Raw genomic sequence first — 20817 nt, 5'->3', positions numbered from 1 at the left:
ATTTAACCACCAGCGTGAAAGACAATTAAAGACAATTCAAATACACTGTGTATGGAGGATTATAATAACAGTATCCACCTGCTCTTATTTCCCCACACTGTATCAAATAATAACTGGGATAAACAAACACAATGTTTTCAACACAAGTAAAGAAATATCTTCATGTGGAACATCAGCCGAATTTACAAGAAGACCCAACTAATGAAGAATTAGTCAGAGAAAGCGTTTCACAATGTTTATAAAGTTCCTCCTAACTCAACAACTCACTACTCTGAGCGATTTTTAAAGGGAATCTGGCGACTTTCTCCCTGGGCGTCAAGAAGTAGCCTATACTGGTTACTGTTTGCTGTAAATGTGTCAATAAAATGTTGTCTTCTTTCATGAAATCAGTGTAAACAGTGTTCAAACAGCTGCTAAATGTTGGCACGGAAGCAGACAGGCTGGTACAGCCGTGCTGCAACAAACTGACACTTTTAATAAGGAAAAAAACAACTTCATATTTTATTTTTATGCCAAATTTACAAGAAGGTATCGATGATTTAGAATTTGTTGTAGAACATTTTCACAAAGTTTCTTAAATTTCTCCACAGCAACAACTGTTAAAATCACGCAATTTGTTAAGGGAGTCTGGTGATATTGTGGTTACTGGATCTACACAAGAACTAACTAGCAGATTCCCACGACCCCCTGATTAACTATGTGAAAGTAAAATAGTCATCCAACCTCATCTCTCAGATTTGTTGCCAGAGGGTCACACTTACAACCCCAGACGTGGAATAATCTGAACAAACCGAGCTGATAACTAATACGGTCATTTATAAAGTGTAGAAGCGACAAACTGACACTTTTTACAAGGACAGAAGCAACTTCATGTTTTACATTTAATGCCGAATTTACAAAAAGGCACCAACGATTCAGAATTTGTCAAAGCAAAGTTTTGCAGAGTTTATTAAGTTTTCTCCTCACTCAATAACTCCTAGAATTAAGCAATTTGTTAAGGGAGTCTGGTGACATTGTGATTTTTAGAAAAAACTAACAAAGTAATTAATGAAGGGCAGTGACCTCTCTCTTCATCCAATCAGAAGCCAGTCTCCAGTGTAAACAGGAAGTCACTTCAGCGTCACGACCTGCAGCAGAACTTCTAAAAATAACATTTCCATCAGGCGGAGCAGCTGACGAGTCTCATCAGCCCGTTTATTAAATGAAACGAGCCTCTTCCAGGTGTGCGACGCTGCGGCTGCAGTTTAAAGGTCGTCTCTGGAATGTTTTTGGGCTTTTATCACCGCGGGGAAAATCGAGGCGTCTGATTGGCTGGGCTGGCAGCGAGCCAGGCCAATCAGCCGGCCTCGGGCAATCTGATGGTCACTGTCCTCTGAGTCTCCTCTACACACACACACACACACACACACACACACACACACACACACACACACACACACACATAGATTTTCCACTCGCACAGTGAGACAGAGTTTGTATCAGGACTGATGGCTCAACATCTTCACGATCACCTCAGTTAGCATCAAGCTGTGTGTGTGTGTGTGTGTGTGTGTGTGTGTGTGTGTGTGTGCGTGTGCGTGTGCTTCTATCTTTATGAGGACCAGTCCTACCTGTTCACATCGCCGTGGTTGTTTCAGGTTTTGGATTCTGACGTTCACCGTTCACTCAGTTCAAACATTATTAAAACATTCTCACAGTTCCTTCCTCCGTTTCTAAATTGTGCAGCGCGTCATCTCGCTGACAGCTCCAGTTTCTGAAGACGAACCTCATCTCTGCAGCTCCTCGCCGAGCTGAAACAGTTCAGTGGAGCGATGATTCAGTTCAAACCTGCTGACAGCTCTGCGAGGTCTGACGAGGAGAGGCTCACAATTAGAGCTGAGATAATAAGATGATTAATAAATCTGTAATTCACTCGATAAATAATTTGTATCCAGCAGTAGTGTGTTAAGAACAATGTGTACAGCACAGGCCTGTAACAAAAGATAACACAAACTGTGTTGTTACTACCGATGTAGTACTGAAATGTGACGCAACTCACTAAATTGATCGTTTTTGTAAGGGAGTCTGGCGATTTCTTCCACAAGCGATAAAAAAGAAGCCTATATTAGTTACTGTTGACTGTATTTGTAAAATTTGACAAGTTAACCATTAATTAAGTCTTGTCTTGTCATAAACAGCTGCTAAATGTTGGCAGGTAACACACATTTTAGACAGGCTGGTACAGCGATGCTGCCACAAACTGACAAGTAAAGAACCAACTTAATGTTTTGCATTTCATGCCGAATTTACAAGAAGGCACCAGTGATTTAGAATTTGTCATAAACAGCATCCAAACCATTTATGAAGTTTCTCTTAGCCTGAAAACCCACAAAATTGGATGATTTCTCAAGGGAGTCTGGGGACCTTTTCAATGGGCGTCAAAGAAGTGGCCTATATTGGTAACTGTCTACTGCATCTGTAAAATTTGACATATTTACCGTCAATAAAATGTCGTCTTCTTTCATAAAGTGAGTGTAAATGGTTCAAACAGCTTTTGAGAGATATGACACTTCAGACTCAGAAGCAGACAGGCTGGTACAGGACAGAAACAACTTAGTTTATTATATTTAATGCCGAATTTACATGAAGGCACCAAAGATTTAGAATTTGTTGTAGCAAAGTTTTGTGACGTTTGTGAAGTTTCTCCTCACTCAACAACTCTTTAAATCACACGCTTTGTGAAGGGAGTCTGGTGATATGTGGGGTTCCTAGATCTTCTGTACTTCTACACCTACATGGGGCGTCCACATACTTTTGACCACCATGAAAGATACTGAGAACATCTTCCTCCCCTGAAGTTGAACCCTTTTTGCTCTTAATCATCTTTCCTTTGACGCCACCTTCAGGATAAAACTTCACATTTTCTCAGAATAACTGAACCGTCACAGTGTTTGTTAATTCTGCACAGCGCTCTCATATTATGGGCTGTAATGAACACTTCAGCCTTCAGCAGCAGTTGCCGTGGCTGTTTGTTATTTGTGTGCTGCAGGTAGTCTGCTGGCTGTGAAGGCGTTTTAGCATTCAAAGTCTCTCCTCTGTTCCCTCCTCCAGTGTCTGCTGAATATGGAGCAGCTCTTATCTGAACGAGCTAAAGATAATTGGTGGACAAGTGGAGCTCGACCGCGGAGAGGAAGAGAGAGAGTGGCAGGAAACAGTGAGACAAAAGTCAGAGCGTGGATGATACTGAAAGCAGGAGAATAACGTGGATACGTGGCGTTATCAGTGATGTAAGAGGTGGAGACGGACGAATGTGAAGGGAGACACAGGAGGACAAACGCGACAGAGAGCAGAGGAGTCAGACTCAGATCATCTATTCAAGTAAAAGGAGCAAATCCTTGATAAGAAATAGTCCAAAAATAAATCCCATTAAGAGTCTTTCATTAAATTTTCAGAGGGGTTTTCCCGCCACAGCGAGGAAACACCAGCCGAGGAGTTCTCAGCCAACGCTGTCCTCAAAATGATGTTCAGACCGAAACAGGATTAACAAATGATGAACGTAGGAAACATTTTTTATACCTCAACAAGGAAATATTTAAAGGAGCGCAAATCAAAAATATATATTGTCCCTCTCATCTGCCGTGCTGTTTATCCATCTCGATTGTTTTGGTGCGAGTTGCCAAATCAATATTTAATAGAACTTGATGGCACTCGGCTGACAAAGTGTCCAAAAAAATCCATTTTAAGAAACTCAACAACAGTTTGTCTTTACAGAAATCACACAGACTGTGTTGTGAGCAGTTTCATGTTGGACCTACTTTCTTTCTACCAAACTGCACCCACCATCCGTATCACCAGAATGTTCTTACGCATCATCAAGGTCAAGGATCCGACGATAACAAAGCACTTCATAAAGACTAGAACTGGGTTAGCACCTTGTTATCGATCCCGCAACAATATTGTAGATTGGTACCTTTTCAAAGTATCAACACAATGAGATTTTTGATAAATACGATAATATATCGTCTCGTATCACGATAACGATATATATTGTAGCCCTACTTTAAGGATAATTCTTCAAATTTGGTACAAACGTCCACTCGGACTTAAGGATGAATTTATTAGATTTTGGTGGTCAAAGGTCGTTTTAATAGTCAACAAAAAATGTTGCGGCCATAACTCAGCGCCACATCTCTGGAGCCCAGGTGGTGATAATTAACTGGTTAGTTACTAGTTGATGGGTGTCGGGCTACCAAAATCAAAATTAACCAAAGCTGACAGCCCTAGTTGGGAAGAGATCACAGCGAAGATGTTAATTGCAGATCTGTGATGTGACTCAAACTGAAATTGGACTCTTGTGGGAACAGTTTGCTCCGCAGCGACACAGAACTCTGGCATCGGACCGAAGTCTTGAGGGTGAGTTCAACATGAACGTGAATCACAAACCCGCAGAGCTGCCAGTGAACATAATCCAGTCGTCAAATTTCCCCACAACACGTGTTTGGCAAATCAAATGAGCTGTATTTTTAGGAGACAGGGTCGCGTCGGCCGCCTCCGCGTCAATTATTCCTCATATCAGAACACCTCATCGTGTTTTTAACACAGCGCAGACAAAATCTACATTTCAAATCTCAGTCTTGTTCGAAAGCGAACAGAGATCCAATCTAAAATCTGTCCGCACAGATTCATTATCAGCTAAATTAGTCTGCTAACACACACACACACACACACACACACACATGAAGACAGCCAGCACAACAGCCCATCTTGGCCCTTGTGAGTCTGTTGTTTTGATACTGAAGCAATTACAGCCTCGGTGCTGCAGCAGCGACGGCGTCGTGTTCATCATGATTCAGCCATGATTCATTCAGATCATCAACACAACAGAAGAGGCACACATGAAAGCCTCCGACGCACCCTCACTCCAGACGCCATTGTGCTGTTAGGTTGCCTAATGTGTCCAATTAGGGCCGAGGTAGTTGTGTGTGAGCGATGCATCACTGACTTGTCAAACACTGCAGAAGAAGGCTGCCATATTGGAGTCACACTCTCCCTCCTGAGGCGGCCATTATGGTGGAGATTGAAAGAGGTGAATGGTCACACCTGTCCTGCAGGTCCCAGCAGCGGTGTAGTGAACCGCTGAGCGGGGGGGGTCAACCTGTTATCAGACAGCTGTGAAGGACGACTAAATTACAGGTTATTGTACTTCACAATACAACGTTTGTCTCTACTGTAACTACCACACCATTCATGACTCAGATCAGACTCTCTCGTGTAAGAACTTTAAAAGTGGTGCTGAAAATGAAAGAAAGTTGAAAATCGGTTCTATAAAAAGAAGCCAGTGTGGTCCAGTCGGCCGCTCAGCCTCAGAAATAGAAATCAGAGCAGAAGTAGAAACAGGTAGCACCCTGTCGAGACAACGGATGCCTGCAGAGCTTCATGTTTTATCCTCGGAGCATGAATGATGTTAACAGCAAGTCACAATCAAGGAAATAATTAAATATGATTATTGTAGAAACAACCCAGAGGAGGTGTAAAGTCTCAGGTGGACATAAAGGACAAATAAAGAGACAGAAAGTTGTCTTCAGTCAGGTGAAGCTGTGATTATGATGTGATGTGACATCTGATTGGTTGATTTATTGGTTTAGTGTTGGTTATTAGCTCTTGTTTCTAGCTTTGTAGTTCAAACATTCCTCAAAGTGTGTGAATAATTATCCTAAAACGTCTCATCCCAGTCCAGGCAAAAGTAAATCCAAAGCTGTAGTTGAAACATTTGGAGATCGGGGGATGGTTTTGGGCTCTTTTGAGAGCGAACACTTAACACACATTTTTATAAGGAAATATCCCGGCGCCTGGCAAAGTAAGTACATTTTATTACCTCAGAATACCCCTGGTTAAGAGCAACAAGAACACATTATAGTTCTTTATTTCCTTATTTACACTAAGTGTGTGCACATAAAATAGCCAAAAACAAGTGCTGAGGTGGAAAAACAGCAACAGCAAAAAGCATAAAACTACATAAACTTGCATAATTTCCAAGTTTAGGGTTTTAAAAACTGATATAAACTATATATTACTGGATTTGAAATCTCATCGGCTACATGATGCGTCAATCATCCGGAGGCTGGTGTGTAGAGAAGTAAGAGACAGTGGGTCACCTGTGTACTCGATCACTCATTGGCTGTTGTAGGCTCTAGGGCGGGCCACTTCATTGGTGGTCATACAGCCGACAAGGCCGACCGCAGTCTGAGGCACACCAGTGGATAGTTTTAGTACAATGGGGACGTTTCCATCCAAAGGCTCATTATTATACTTACTTATACTTACTACTCAACACTGGATCCTACACTTCCCATAATGCAACTGAATGACATTGTTTTGTTAGACCCTCCCTCTCTGGTAAATGCTACTTCTTTCAAACTCCAGCTCCGTGTTATTTAATAACAATTATGTAACAGCAAACGACTTTCTCTCTCGTAAATGTTTAGCTTGAGCCCACGCCAAGATCGATTGATCGATGATGACATCACAGGGACATCATCGGGGTTATTTTGTCAAAGTTGAAGCTCCTCCAGAGTCACTCAGAAGAAATTTTATAACCGTTCAGACACTCTCTAAAATCGATGTTGGAGTTCTCCTCTAACATCAGACGTGAGACTCGAGTTCACTGCAGAGAAACATCAGCAAACGTACTCAGTTATCTTCCACCTCTGACACGAAGAAAGAGTAATAAAATGGAGGCTACAGGAAGAGACAGAGTCCAGGTGAAACACCAGAGGAACCACGTGAGAGTGACGACAGAGAGAGAGAGAGTGTGTGTGCGTGTGTGTGCATGTGTGTGTGTGTGTGTGTGTGTGTGTGTGTGTGTGTGTGTGTGTGTGTGTTGTGGGACAAAGTAAAACGCTCCAGGTTCGACTCTGCAGTAAAATGAAACGATTCATTTCATTTTAATTTAAGTGTCTATTGAGCACAATGTCTCATTTGCATATTCCACCTTAAACCAGAACAGCCTAATTTGCACTTCCCCCCTTTAAGTTCAACCAATCATCTTCTCATCCGCCCACCAGCCGGCCAATCAGTTCTGCTGTCTGAGCCTCAGTCGAGTGGGTAATGAGCTGTCAGCCAATCACATTCAGCCTGCGAGCAGAGGCTGGAGCGTGATTGGATGCCGGCCGTGGGATGGAGCGGTGACTTATATATTTCACAACACATTACCTGAGCTGCCAGTTACGCCGCGTATGTCACGCTTCGTCCTCTCTCGGCTGCGATTACTCGACCGCGTCCTTTATACTCTTTAAATCAGTTTCAGCCAATTAGAGGCCGGAGCTGAACAGTGGTCAGTGCTGCTTCTAACGTTCAGCAGTACATCCTGTACATCCTGTTGAAAAATCAGCTCATTTCAATGAAATGAGTGATGTCGCGATGATGTGGCGAAGCAGATCTGTGAAAATCATCTTGAATTGAATTTGTTTATTTGTTGACCATTCACCTGCCATCTTGAGGATGCTGACCGTTGAGCAGGAGAATCCAAAATGGAGGAATCTATTGTTGTTTATTAGCGTTAGCTGCTTCCCTGACGGGAACAGGAGAAGATAATACACGATGAGTCTCTGATGGATGTATGAACTTATTGTTGGTGACAAAGCTAACTAGTTTTATGAGAGCTAATACAGCTAATGCTAGTTAACTCAACTATGCTAGCTAGCTGGACTTCCTCTTCGATAGCTCGTGATTGAGTGAAATAATGAATACTTGTGAGAGTTAAATGTCAGGCTGGAATAATAGGCACAGTCGAGAGAAAATAAATTAAATTCTTATGAAAGTAGTTTAACAACAAAAAAAGTATCATGGTGCTTGTACCGATTTTGTCCACAGGGGGCGCCAGAATCACACAAAATAAAAGCTCCTCTTGGCGCTTTAAAGACCTTTAGAGAAGATGAGAGTTTGGATTAAACAACTTTTGATGAATGAAGCTGCAGAGGACATGTTGTCCGTCTGTCTCTGACCTACAAACTGTTTCTATAAACTACGACATGGTTGATGACTCAGACGTCGACGCTGACACTTTGTGCTGTCACTCTGACAGCCGCTGGTCGGATGATGGATCAGGTCTGAACAGTGTGAGCAGCCTGACATTCAGAACATGATGTGATGAACGATATGTGAGCAGAACTTTTGACAACACGCTCAGTCCAGAACTCGTCCTTCATATTTTTACTTCAGAGCCGGATCAGTTTCTATTACACATTGACATCACATAAATGAAGACTTTTTGTTCACGTCGTATTTTAAACACATGATAATATTTATTTTACAGAAGTTTCATGCAGGATTCACTTCTTCTGACATTGAAAAGTAGAAGCGAGCGTCCCTCAGACAGACTCTGGTTATATAAGCCCCAGTTCATGACATTTCTGAGTTTAATTATCAGCGTGACTTATATTTAAAATTAACTTTAGCTGCATGAAGCTGCACAGCTCTGAAGGTGACAGACAGACCGCCGTGTTGTTATTTTCCTGCTGCGTGTGATGAAATGACACAATTCAATTTAAACTTCACACCTCTGACTGTAAACAACAGCAGGACTTGATGGATGGACCTTGAATATAAACCATTAGTGTGGACGAACTGAGCGAGCGAGAGAACGAGTGCTGTCTCTCTCTCTCTCTCTCTCTCTCTCCATTAATGAATAAACAGACTGAAGGAATGATAATTAGAACAAATGAGGAACATCTGCACACAGATGTGCGTGTGTGTGAGGCTTTCTGTCTTTTCTTTGTTTGTTTGTCGCATTTTCTTCTTCAGCTGCTGGAAAACTGGGACAAAACTGAGACACATGGTGAGAGTCTCCTGTCTGCAGCAGCTGTTCCCATGTCTGCAGGCGACTATAGACGTCTCTCTCTCTCTCTCTGTCTCTGTCTTTCTCTCTCTGTCTCTCTCTCTGTCTCTGTCTCTGTCTCTCTCTGTCTCTCTCCCTCTCTCTCTCTCTGTCTCTGTCTCTCTGTCTGTCCTCTTGTATGACTGTGAAACCCCAACATCATCCAATAATTCTCTATTTTTACATGACTGCATACATCTGGTATGGTATAATTGTTCAAACAGTCTCTCTGATTCTTAAGATTTTACTCACCTTTGCATTTAGTGACTACGACTGTATTCTGTGGCTTAGATCGTCAAGCAAATTTGAAGTAAGCTTTCAACACACATTCACACCTAAACGACTGAAAAAGTTGATTACCAGCAACTCCTAAAACAACAAGACTGTTGCAGTTTGGTGAGGTTTCAGAAAACATTGTGTTTTGTGTTAAGATGTCCACGTTACTTCTACATGACTTCAGTCACTTACGGTATGTTATGATGTAATTATTTAAGTCAGTAAGTTAAAATAAGTCACACAAACAGCGGTTTAATGGATGAAAGTCCTGTGACTTCCTCCTTTGCTGCCGTAATAATCACTACAGCCACTAGAGGTCGCCGCCTAACAAGACACGTTAAAAGGGGGTCGTAATAAGCTGCTTTCAAAGTCGACCTATGCGGTCGTTTTTCTGATGAGGACGGGCTGAAACTAGTGAAACATCATGAAAACGTCACAAATAGAAAATGTGAATTTCCATCAACTCGTGCGAATAAACAGAAAACCTCAAAGACAAAGAAACAAAAGCTTCTTCTCCTCCTCCTCCTCCTCCTCCTTGCTAACTCTACCCCAACATTTATGTCTGCCACTGTTTGACATTGAAAGCATTTAACAGGCTTTTATTGTGAAACAGTCACAGGAAGCGCATTATCACTGACATTAGAAGTTTCTATATGAGAAGTACTCATAATAACAATAATAATAATAATACATTTATTATTTATGTAACACTTTAAAGGGCACTCTGAGTCTTTACGTGTGATAAAAGGAACATGAATGAAAAACAACATTAATCACAGAATAAAAGCAGTTCCATAAAGGTTTCTCATAGACTGCTACTAAGTAAGTTTATTTCTTTTTATGTTGTGTTCCTATAGAAATATTTATTGACGTATTTGATATAATTTTAGTTGGTTAAAAGTACACTCAGCTGTGTAATAATATGTAAAACGACCCTCCTGCCACGTTCATAACAAAGAGCCTCTCCAGCCTTCAGGCAGCGCAGACTTCTGTATACCTCCAGACATTTATACACAGTGGGTCATGACTGCAGTGAGATGCATGCTGGGTAAAAGAGGTGGCATCATGACGTGGGTTCGTACCTGATTCATTTGCAGACGGAGCTGAGTGACGGCGGCTGCAGAGCTCAAACAGCCGACTGAGCTGAAGCACACGTCTGAATTATTTCTTCACCTGAAGCTTCAGAACAACAAGTTTATGTTTATTGTGTCAGTCTTTATAAAAGCTTTCTGAACCAGGATCATTTGGGCTTCATCAGCCTTATTTCTGACCTTTAAAACAAAGCAGAGTCGTCCTGTGGCTCCTCATCAACAGTTGCATTAATCTGATCAGATTAAACAGAATTACATTAATCAAATTAAAGAGCAATTATTTTTCCCTGTTTTATTTTGAAATACTTTTAAAAGCCCAAAGAGATCTATCAATTTAAAGCATAAAAAATATTAATTTGTGCAGCAGAACATGTTTTTCTGTCTTTAATCACCTCTCGACTGCTGGTGGGGGTCCTGACCTCCAGGTCTGGAACCCTTTGATCTGAATAAATGAATATTTTGGTCAATAAAATATCAGAAAAAAAGCTCAAAGTGCTCGTCAGAGATTTTCCCAGCTCAAAGTCACATCTCACCAACAGCCTGAAACCAAAGGTGACTCATTTAAAATGATGTAAAGCAGAAACAAACAACATATTGTCACGTTTGAGAAGCTGGAAACAGAAAAGGTTTGACAGTTTTATGTTGGCAGGGTCGATTCACTGCTTTAGTCCTGACTGAATGTCAACAATCGTTGGATGGATTTCTGTGAAGTTTGGGTCAGACAGTCATGGACCCTTTCCACTTTTCCTTCAGCGCCACCATGAGGTTCACATGTGTGGTTTTGTTTTATCTCAACAGCTGTTTGGATCGACGTGAGATTTGCTTCAGACGTTCACGTTACCATCAGGATGAAATCTGGTGATTCTGGGACTTTTGATTTAGCGCCATCATCTGGTCAGAATAACAATTCACGCAACACTCCAGCAAAACTAAGAACTTTCCCATCAGCCTCAGCTGTTTAGCTGTTTAGTCGCCTCAGTGTTGGATTTTGTTGCCCGTTGTTGAACAGTGACAGACAGAAGCTCATTGTTTTGTTTAAAATTCAATAACTTTGTGTCTTTATCTGTTCTTTAACTCCTAATGTAGCCGACTCTGATGTTACATCAAACACAGATCATGTCGGTGGTTAAAACAGTTTGATAAAGGAAAAATGTTCAACGTATTTCATATATTATTAATTGATAATTGATTGTTAAGACGGACGACTGTCGATTAAAGACTTTACTTAAAAGTTGCCTCCCTGCTGTCGACTTTGAGTCCAGGTGTTGAATCTATTATTAAAATCATTGGTTGATTTTTTTTGGATTGACTTTTGAACAGCGGTCTCTAACCTTTGTGTTCATAGTATTTATATCCTGAGGTTATTCTCACTTCCTTTACTTTAATTTTTCCATGAACGAGGCGACATGACACATACGATCCACTGAGAAAACCGTGTATACATACAAACTCCCACATTAAGCGCTCAGGCTGTAGAGACTCACACCTTGAGGTGTAATTGCAGTGAGCTGTGACTCTGTGTTTGTCTTTTTATATTGTTTAGTTACATATTTCTGTCTATTAGTCTGTGAATGTGTTGTTTTTTCCCCTGAACTCTGAGCTGTAAATGTATTTCTTCAGGCGTTTCTTAACGTGCCACCTCATGCATGCACACTTCGAAACCCTCCAACAACTGACTTGATAAAAGTCTGTGTGTTTTGTCTGCTTCATATTTACCGTCACAGTGTGTTTCTGTGTTGTACCTCAGCAGAGCGGCAGCAGCAAGCCACAGATTATGTGATGACTGACAGCTGTCAAACTGCTGTGATGTCACTGCGTTCGGGTGATTGACAGCTTCAGACCGGCAGTGGTCCATGTGGAGAGACTGAAACAACATGTACGATCTGAGACTGAAAGCGGCGCCTGAAGGTTTTTACGAGGAGGAACACAAACCGGATCGTGCTCATCGTTTCATTAAGAGCAGATTAATGTCGCTGCAGCGTCGCATTTACAGAGAAAATCAACCTTTTTCATCTTCTGGAACAAAAAAGCTACCAGATATGATGTTTCATGTTTCTGTAAAGAGAGAGAATAAACAACACTTTTATGATTTACAGAGCAGTTTCCTTTAAAAAATATTCCAGCTTTCTTCTCTTCTATCAGCTCTATTCTGCAGGAAAATATATTTTCCTTCTCCTCTTCTTCTGTTTTCTGTTTTCTACGTCTAAATAAAATCAGTTTTTAAGAGTAAAAACTTGAATCAAACTGAGCCGAACAAAAGAAAGACCTCCAGCTGACAGAGTTCAAGTGTAGGTCCCGGTGAATAAACCGCTGCCTGTGTGGTCCCGTTACACTGTTGAAGGCCGTTGAAGCTGAAATGCCACTCTGGCTCTGATTTTAAATTTAAATGAGGACCTGAACTCTTTTTGCACTCATTTACCGGAGAGAAACGCCTCTTCTTCGCCCCCAAAAACAATCACGTTTTTGTTAAAGTGAGCAGGCTCATTCTCACCTCTTCACCTCCTCTCTTTCTTCTCCTCCTCTTTTTTAATCAGGTTTCTCCGCTGAAAGGAAACCCATTTCCTGCTCCTCCCTTTACACTTGAAACAACTCAACCTTTAGACTGAACAGGGGCCCATTTCTACATGAACTCCACCATCACCTGAGCAAAACATCTGGTTCATAGCTTCGGTATTTATTGGCTCCGGCTCCGACTGGCACTGATGACAAATTCCTTGGTGCACGTTGAAGTTAAAGCAACATTATTGAATCACCCATCGCCATTTCTGAGTGCAACACCTGTCTAGTAAATACAAATACCGGCTTTGACTTGAAAACTTGTGAGGTAAAGTTAGGTTCACCGAAGAGGACATGGCCGTGAAGGCTGCAGAGCCCGGTTCGGTTGCCAGCTCCGCTTCCAGTGCCCCGGGCCAGCCTCCAGGATTTAATGTTAACACCTAACATTTCTGCAAACCACAGATACAGCCAAGGTTTGGCATTGATAGCAAATGTGTCATAAAATGCTTATTAGCTGACTTTAAAATCTGGGGATGCCACAGTCTGTTCACCCTGCTGCCATCTGGCAAAAGATACAGAAGTATCTGCTGCCGTACCACCAGACTACACAGCAGCTTCACTCCTCAGACTCCTCGATTCATCATCCAGACTCCATCGTCTAAATAAGAAAACAGCCGACCGCAGTTCGAGTCTCCACACTGGATATTTTTAAGGACACCTGCGAACATTTCCTGAAAACCTCCTGGGGGTCCGAAGCTGCTGTGATAGCGGTGTAGGTTGCTTTCATGATGTCCGTCACATGTCCAGGTCTGGAAAACTCTTGGTTTGTTCACACGGAGCTGATCTGCTTCACTGAAGTTAAGAAACAGAAGCACGAGGACATTAAATAATATGAAGAGTTTGGCGCCTTCACGTTGTCTCATCTCTCGGCCCTACTTTGCAGACAAAACAAAAAACCTGACATCACATTTCTCTCACACATTTGTTGTTGTTTATTCGCAGTGTACAAATATATTTTCAGGAGAAAGTGCTGAAACAGGAACTGATAAAAAGCCAGGTCAGCAGGACTTTCATCATGTAGATTCCCCAAAGAAACGTAAAAAACAAAAAACGAACCTCAGGCTAAAATCCAAAATGGGGCTCAGGTGCAGCTCACAGCTCAGGCAACATTTTGCTTTATCATTGCATCAATCAAAGCATGCGGTGGTCATGACTTTACGCTCTCAGTGCATGTCGTGACATTACAAAAGCTCAGAGTGTCTCATCAACATGGCTCTGACATGTTTTACCTCAGCTCTCAGTACTCGAGTAAACTCACAACTTTGACTAAAACTTTCACCGGATGACTTTCACTTAGGTTACGGTGGAGGTTACTCCACCTTTGCTGACATTTAATTACTTCCTCTCCACACTGATAAATCTTCACAGAAGGTAAACTCCTCCTTCAGCCCCTCGTCCCTCCTTCACTCGTACTTTCTGCTCAAAGGAAACTTCTGTTTCTCCTCGTCTTCGTCTTCTTTCTCCTCCTGCGTCCTCATCCTACTCTCCTCCATGTCTGTCTGTCTCTCTCTCATTCAGATATATGCAGAAATACATCTGAAGACTCAGTATATCCGTGTTGTGGGGATAAAAGGATTCGTTGGCAGGTTGTTAAAATGACTCATGGGTTTAATTTTAACCCAAAATGGGATGTGCTGTTATGCCAGCAGTCATTCTGTCAGAGCGACCGTTGCATTTTATTTTAATGGTGGAATCTCAACGGATGAAGCTGACTGGGAGTTTATTAATGAGGGAACGCATTCAGCGTCTGTTAAAAAGCATTAACACGTTGTTTTGTGTGTTTTTCTCCAGATTTGTTGGCGGTGCCCAAACATCCCTACGCCGCCATGGAGAACTGGGGGCTGAGCGTCTTCGTGGAGCAGAAGATCCTGCTGGACGCCGAGGTGTCGTCGTCGTCCTATCAGATGGAGCTGACCATGGTGGTCGTCCACGAAATCTGCCACCAGGTAGGGACATTTAACCACCTTGGATTGACAATTACATCAAGTTGGCTTCAAATCTTCAACCCCGACAGCTTCTCTAACGTTGTTTTTGCTCAGAATTCTTGATTTTTGAGCGTTAAAGAACAAAAACAACAAAAAACAAACTATATATTGCTGGAGTTTAAATCTCATTGGCTACATAATGCATCAGTCATCTGGAGGTTGGTGTATAAGTAGCTCAGGAGAGAGGGGAAAGAAGAAAGTGGCTGACTTGTCTACACGATCGCCCATTGGCTGTTGTAGGCTCTAGGGCGGGCATATATACTCATATGTGCTCAAATTAACTTTCATTTTTGTTGCCACACTCATTATTAACCTTTGAAATGGCGATAAAACAGACTATCCTGCAGCCCTGAATCCTTGTTATTACACAGAAGCTACCACAAGTGTTTCCAGGTAACACGTCACAGCATTTAACATATATTTTATACAGTATAACCTTAAAACACAAGGGAATGTTTGGACCAAAGGGGAGGGTGGATTTCAACGTTATGATATAGTGAATAGCAATTTTAACTTCCAAGAAATGTCATGTGATTTTGAAGGTATTTTGCTTGTCTACACCGTCACTCATTGGCTGTCGTAGGCTCTAGGGCGGGCATAGAAGCTCCTCTCTGTGCAGTTGAGCTGTCAGTCAAACGGCGGCCATCTCAGGATCCCCAGTGTAGAGATATAATGGTGTCTTCTGTAATATGAGAGGGTTTTTTTGTTTTTACAGGTCACCATACTGTTATCAAATTGTAACTATGCTATTACTAAAGAGTATTATTGTTGGTTTTTGGCCCCTTGTTACCATGTTAAAGAGATTTCCGTCTAATTTTACCCAGACATACTCATTATTGTGTTACTGCCAGTCGTTTCGGATCCCTTTAATGACCTTAAATAAAAATCAGATGCCAATCTTTGAGTAATAAGTTTGAGAACTCCCGATATACAATAATTGCTGTCAGTTTACTATGAAGTAGACGGATATTTTCTCATTTAATGACTCAATTGTGTTTAAAATTTCACTGCAAAGTACTCAAGCGCTTTTTTAAATATCGTCTATGAATTAATTGAATTGACAATAAAACCCGTGTATCATCATTTATACATATATTATCAATATTAGTTTGGAGCTCTGTCAGTTCTCTTGATTATACGTCTCAACCAGAACAGTTTTTTGGGAACTAAACACAGTCTCAGGCTCAGAGTATCTGATGAGCCGTCCTGTAAAGTGTTAATAACAGCTCTGTTGACTGCGTGTTGACTCGTGTATAAAAAGATATTTCCCACGAAAACATTTACCAAAACACAAGATGCTGCTTAATTCAGCTGATCCTTCTCACAGCATCTGTGTTTGCTTATTACCTCGGCTGTACGGCTAATTGTTTTGTTCTCTGCTGTTTGTTTCTTTTGTTGTTCCAGTTGGCGGGATGTTTTAGAAACGTGTGAACAGATGATTTCAGAGTGAAATTTGGTGTAAAGTTTAAGAAGAACTGATTGGTTCTGTGTTTTTTTTTTCTCACGACCTTCAGAACTGAACTTTAGCCAGCTGCACTTTACTGTAAATGCTTCCCAACGTTATTATAAGGAGATTTTTTGAGGTCTTCTGCAGCATTTTTCTTTCATTCCGGACACGTTGATAGCTCCTGAACGTGACGCTGTTCAGCTCTCAGGTTTGCATGTGTAGACACGTCGAAACACGCAGCATGGCGCTTTAAATAACATGTTATGAGGTAAATATGTTCCTTTAGTGGAGATGATACACCTGCAGAGGCTAAATTTGTTGATAGTATGTCATCTGGCAGAGACTTAAACACGCCGCTGCCATCGCGCCTGAACCTGCTGCTGTGAAATTACTGATTTACATTCAGGCGCATGTTACTTTGAATTTAAATCGAGAAGAAAAAAAAATAAAAAGGTTAACAGTAAACCATGACATGAGAGCCAGGGTGGAGAACCGCAGACTTTTTCTTTAACACATGCAAATGATCCGGGTGTAAACAGACTGAACGTGACAGAAGTCAAAACAGCCTCGACTGCAACACCAATGAGCTGTGTGTGTGTGTGTGTGTGTGTGTGCGTGCGTGTGTGTTACAAAGCTCCTCGGGCAACAACAGCAGCAGCAGTGGAGATGATCCTGTTTTTACAGTACGACATCGAATACGTGACAAGCAGACAAACACGATGAAGCAGAAGAAAATTTAAAGGTTTCAGTCAGCAAAGAGAAGCAGCGAGGGAGGGCGAGCGAGCTTAAACGATACAGGGCGAGAAGGAGGGAGAGAGGCGGGGGGGAGTGAGAGATGGGAGACGATAGAGCGTAGGAGACGGAGAGACAAAAGAGGCGAAGAAACAAAGTGAAGAGGAGAAAGAATGGAGATGACATCCGTTACAGGAGAGCATAGAGATACCAAAAGATGAACAAAGACAGAACGAGAGCACGACACTGTGAAAAATATCCAAAACACCGAGCTTCATTCAGCTTCTGCTGGGGAGGATTTCACATCTGACTTTAAACACGACGGTTCTGTTTGTGTTGCCTCGAAGACATCGCAGTGCTTTGGTTTGGTTTTTATTGTGTCACAAAACAACCCACAAAAACTCAAACAAACAAACAACAGAAGACACAAAAACACAAAGACGATCCCACTGATTATAATAACCACTGAAAAGAATAAAAAACCTTCTGCTTAATATACTAGTTTTTCCACCACTTTGGCTCCCGGAGGATAAATCCAACAGACTTTGATCTCCTGACTTCTTCTTGTGACACTGAGATCTGTGGTTCCCAGGAAAAAATGTAAAATCTACTAAATTGCACATTCGTACAGACTTTCATGGTCCCCAGAGGATGAAGCCTACTGACTTCAGCAATAACCTGACTTTCCATCTCGTTCATCATGAGGTCACCATTTATTTTTTTATTATTCACCAAAAGTCGGACCATCTTTAGGTGTTTTTGTGGCGCCCCAAACCGGTTATTTTTCACGGGAAGTAGACGATTGTGTTTGTGTTTTTCACAAAAAGGCTGGCTATCTCCAACTGTTTCAAAACAGGTATTTAAGCCAAACCATGATGTTTTCCTAACCCTAACCAAGTGTTTTTCCTGCCTAAACCTAACCAGATCATGAACACAGTGTTGTGACAAGAGAGAAATAGAAAATTCAACTTAAACAAGCTGTTCTCCTGGCGGTCATCACATCTAAACCACGCCTGCAGCTGCACAACCACAACAGATCTGTTCTGCTGGCAACTGATATTTACTATTACAACACTAAAATACATCTCAAACAACCACCAGCGGATTAGTACGTGCTTAATCATGACATTTATGTAGATTCATACACTTCTGAGTCTGAGATTAAACTGGAGTTTAATAAATACTGGAATGGAAACTCCTAAAATGTGCAATTTCATCGTTCCCGCAACATCATTGTAGACGCACAGGTTTTTAGACTAAAGGTTTTAGAATAAAGTCTTTTTTGTTTTCCAGTTAAATTTCTTCCAACTGAACTGGCTGATTACTGAGAGCTTCAAACGACTCCTCGCTTTCTGTGTGTGTGTGTGTGTGTGTGTGTGTGTGTGTGTGTGTGTGCGTGTTTGTGTGTGAGAGAGAAAAATAAATGGCTTCGGGATGAAATGGAGTGCAAAGCGGCAGACGAAACATTACTTTATCATTTTCCTTTTTTCTCACTCTGCTCTCTAAACCAACAAAGAAGATGAACAAAGATGCACAAAACAAAAGTAAAAAGGAGTCAAAACCAGATAAAAACACATCATAAGTGCATTTTTATGACATATCCGATAATATTTATGACTTAATATGCTGTAGAGCATCACACTATGAAGCTTAATGTTGTTAGCTGTACAGTCCGTCTTTGTGCTCCACGCCAGCAGCAGCCTGAAGGGAACGTTCATCCACACTGAGCAGAGAGAAATGCGAGTCTGCAGCCACTTCCTGGAGGAAATTAAATGAAACGACACATTCTTCAGTCAGCCAACGGCATCGCAATATTTACACTGAGCCTTTTCAGCTCCATCACCACAATGACCCCATGCAGCAGTATGATTGGACAGTTAGAGGGCGAGTTCACCCAAATTACAGAAAAACAATATTTTCCCACCTGCCGTTCCATGCAGATAGTTTTAGCTTAGATATCCTGTGATTTCTGCTGCCGCTCAGATACACTGGAGGTCAGTGGAAGTTCAGAGATTTGAAACATGAGGAAAGACCAATGACATTTCATTCACCGCCGTTGTATTGGGGTGGAGGCAGACATTTCAGAGATGGATAGTTCAACACTGCAGCCCATAAAACCAAAAGCACACTTTATAGCCAAACGTTTGCATATCTCTGCCAGCCCAGTCACAGGATATAATGTTATTATTTAAGTTCTGCAAACCACAGATACATCTGAGATTGACATTTGTACCAAATGTGTCGTATCACATTTTATGCTCATTAGTGGATTTCCAGCCGTTTTATTGGTGACGACAGGGAGCATTCTGTGGCGACCAAAACCAGCTTTTTTCATGGGAAGGCGGACCATCTCCAGACGTTTTATTGACATCCCACACCGGCTAGATGTTTTTGTGGCGCCCCAAACTGGCTTTTTTTCCCTGGGAAGTTGGACCATCTCCAGCCATTTTACTGGTGCCCAAACCAGCTATGTTTCAAGGGAAGTTGGACCAACTTCAGGCATTATATTGGCAACCAAAACCGGCTTTTTTCACAGTAAGTCGGACCTCTTCTAGGTGTTTTTGTAGCGACAAAAAACAGGTGTTTTTCACGGGAAGGTGGACCATGTCCAGCCATTTTATTGGTGACCAAAACCGGCTTTGTTTTTAAGGGAAGTTTTATTGGTGCCCCAAACCGGTTGGCCCATCTCCAGGCGTTTTTATTGGTGACCAAAACAGGTATTTTAAGTGAAGCCATGATGTTTTCCTAACCCTTACCAGGTGTTTTTTATGTCTAAACTTGAGCAGAGGATAAGCACAGGGCTGTGACAAGAGAAATAGAAAGCTGAACCTCAACAAACAGATAAACCTTCATTTTCAACTTATCTGACTCATCTGTGATTGGGCTGGATTTCGAGGGCTGACACTGTGGGCCAAAAATACATCCATGGATGAACCGACGCTGAAGAAAACTTGTGAGATGATTCCTGAAGTAATGAGATTATTAAGTTGATTTCCGGACATTAATCTGCTGTATACATCAGGGGAGGAGTGAGTTTTATTTTCTGTGCGGTGATCAGGCACTAATTACTTTAAAGTACATTAACTGCCTCTCTGAGCTGTGTGTCACTGCTGCAGCTTCAGCTCTTTACCCTGTTGGTTTACTATTACAAACTTCTGACTTATTGTTTCAGAACAGCAGCTCGACCCGTCAGTTCACCTCACGCAGTATCTTTCTCTCGGGTCTCCCCTCCTTCTACACCTCACAGGTCACAGTCACCTTTGTTTTAGAGAGTTGTGTTTCAGACTTTACGACAACACTTCACTGAAATAAATAACAGCAAGCAGAACTTTTCTAAAGTCTTAAGTGAGAGAGTATCAAAGTTTAAGAGCTACAAATTTCAATGTCAGTCTCCTTTAAGCCTGCAGGGACGAACGAGCCTCGATCAGAAATCACACAGATTTAGTGCTGATAAGAGGCTGTAGTGTTGGCGTCATCTGCAAGGTCAGCAGAAATCTGCCCCCCCTCTGCTCCAACCTTATAATATAGGTAGGTAGGTAGGTGTATAGGTAGATGATTGGTGACAGGTGGATTTACTGGGGGTGTACATGGAGCACAGGTTTGCCTACAGTCAGGTGTGCAGGTGTGAGTCCAGATGTTTGTCATTACGGCGTAAAGTCAGTAAAATGAAGACACAGTCAGTACTTTCTATCAACTGATTGTCTCGGACGTCTCTGCACTGAAGACCAGCAAAAGTGATTCTGATTCCTGACACACACACACACACAAATCACACACACGTACACACAATCATGTTTGCCAGGAGATGCTCTGAGTTTATTCCTATCAGCTGTCTGTTAATTAAAACAGACAAAGGAAAACACTGGAAGAGATTCA

The 20817-nt window shown here is 41.8% G+C and overlaps 1 protein-coding gene across 1 annotated transcript in view; it reads left to right on the top strand.

The window, feature by feature from the left end:
* Positions 1 to 20817, top strand: part of LOC141008175 (thyrotropin-releasing hormone-degrading ectoenzyme-like) — a 188517-nt gene that overhangs the window by 92826 nt on the left and 74874 nt on the right. The window contains exon 6 of the mRNA XM_073480421.1: positions 14569 to 14723. Coding sequence (XP_073336522.1) covers positions 14569 to 14723 — 155 coding nt within the window. The remainder of the gene's footprint in view (positions 1 to 14568; positions 14724 to 20817) is intronic.

Source organism: Pagrus major, chromosome 14 (genome assembly GCF_040436345.1).
Source record: "Pagrus major chromosome 14, Pma_NU_1.0".
Taxonomy (NCBI): domain Eukaryota; kingdom Metazoa; phylum Chordata; class Actinopteri; order Spariformes; family Sparidae; genus Pagrus; species Pagrus major.
Note: the sequence above shows the minus strand (reverse complement) of the source record. Positions and strands in the feature narration are given on the sequence as shown.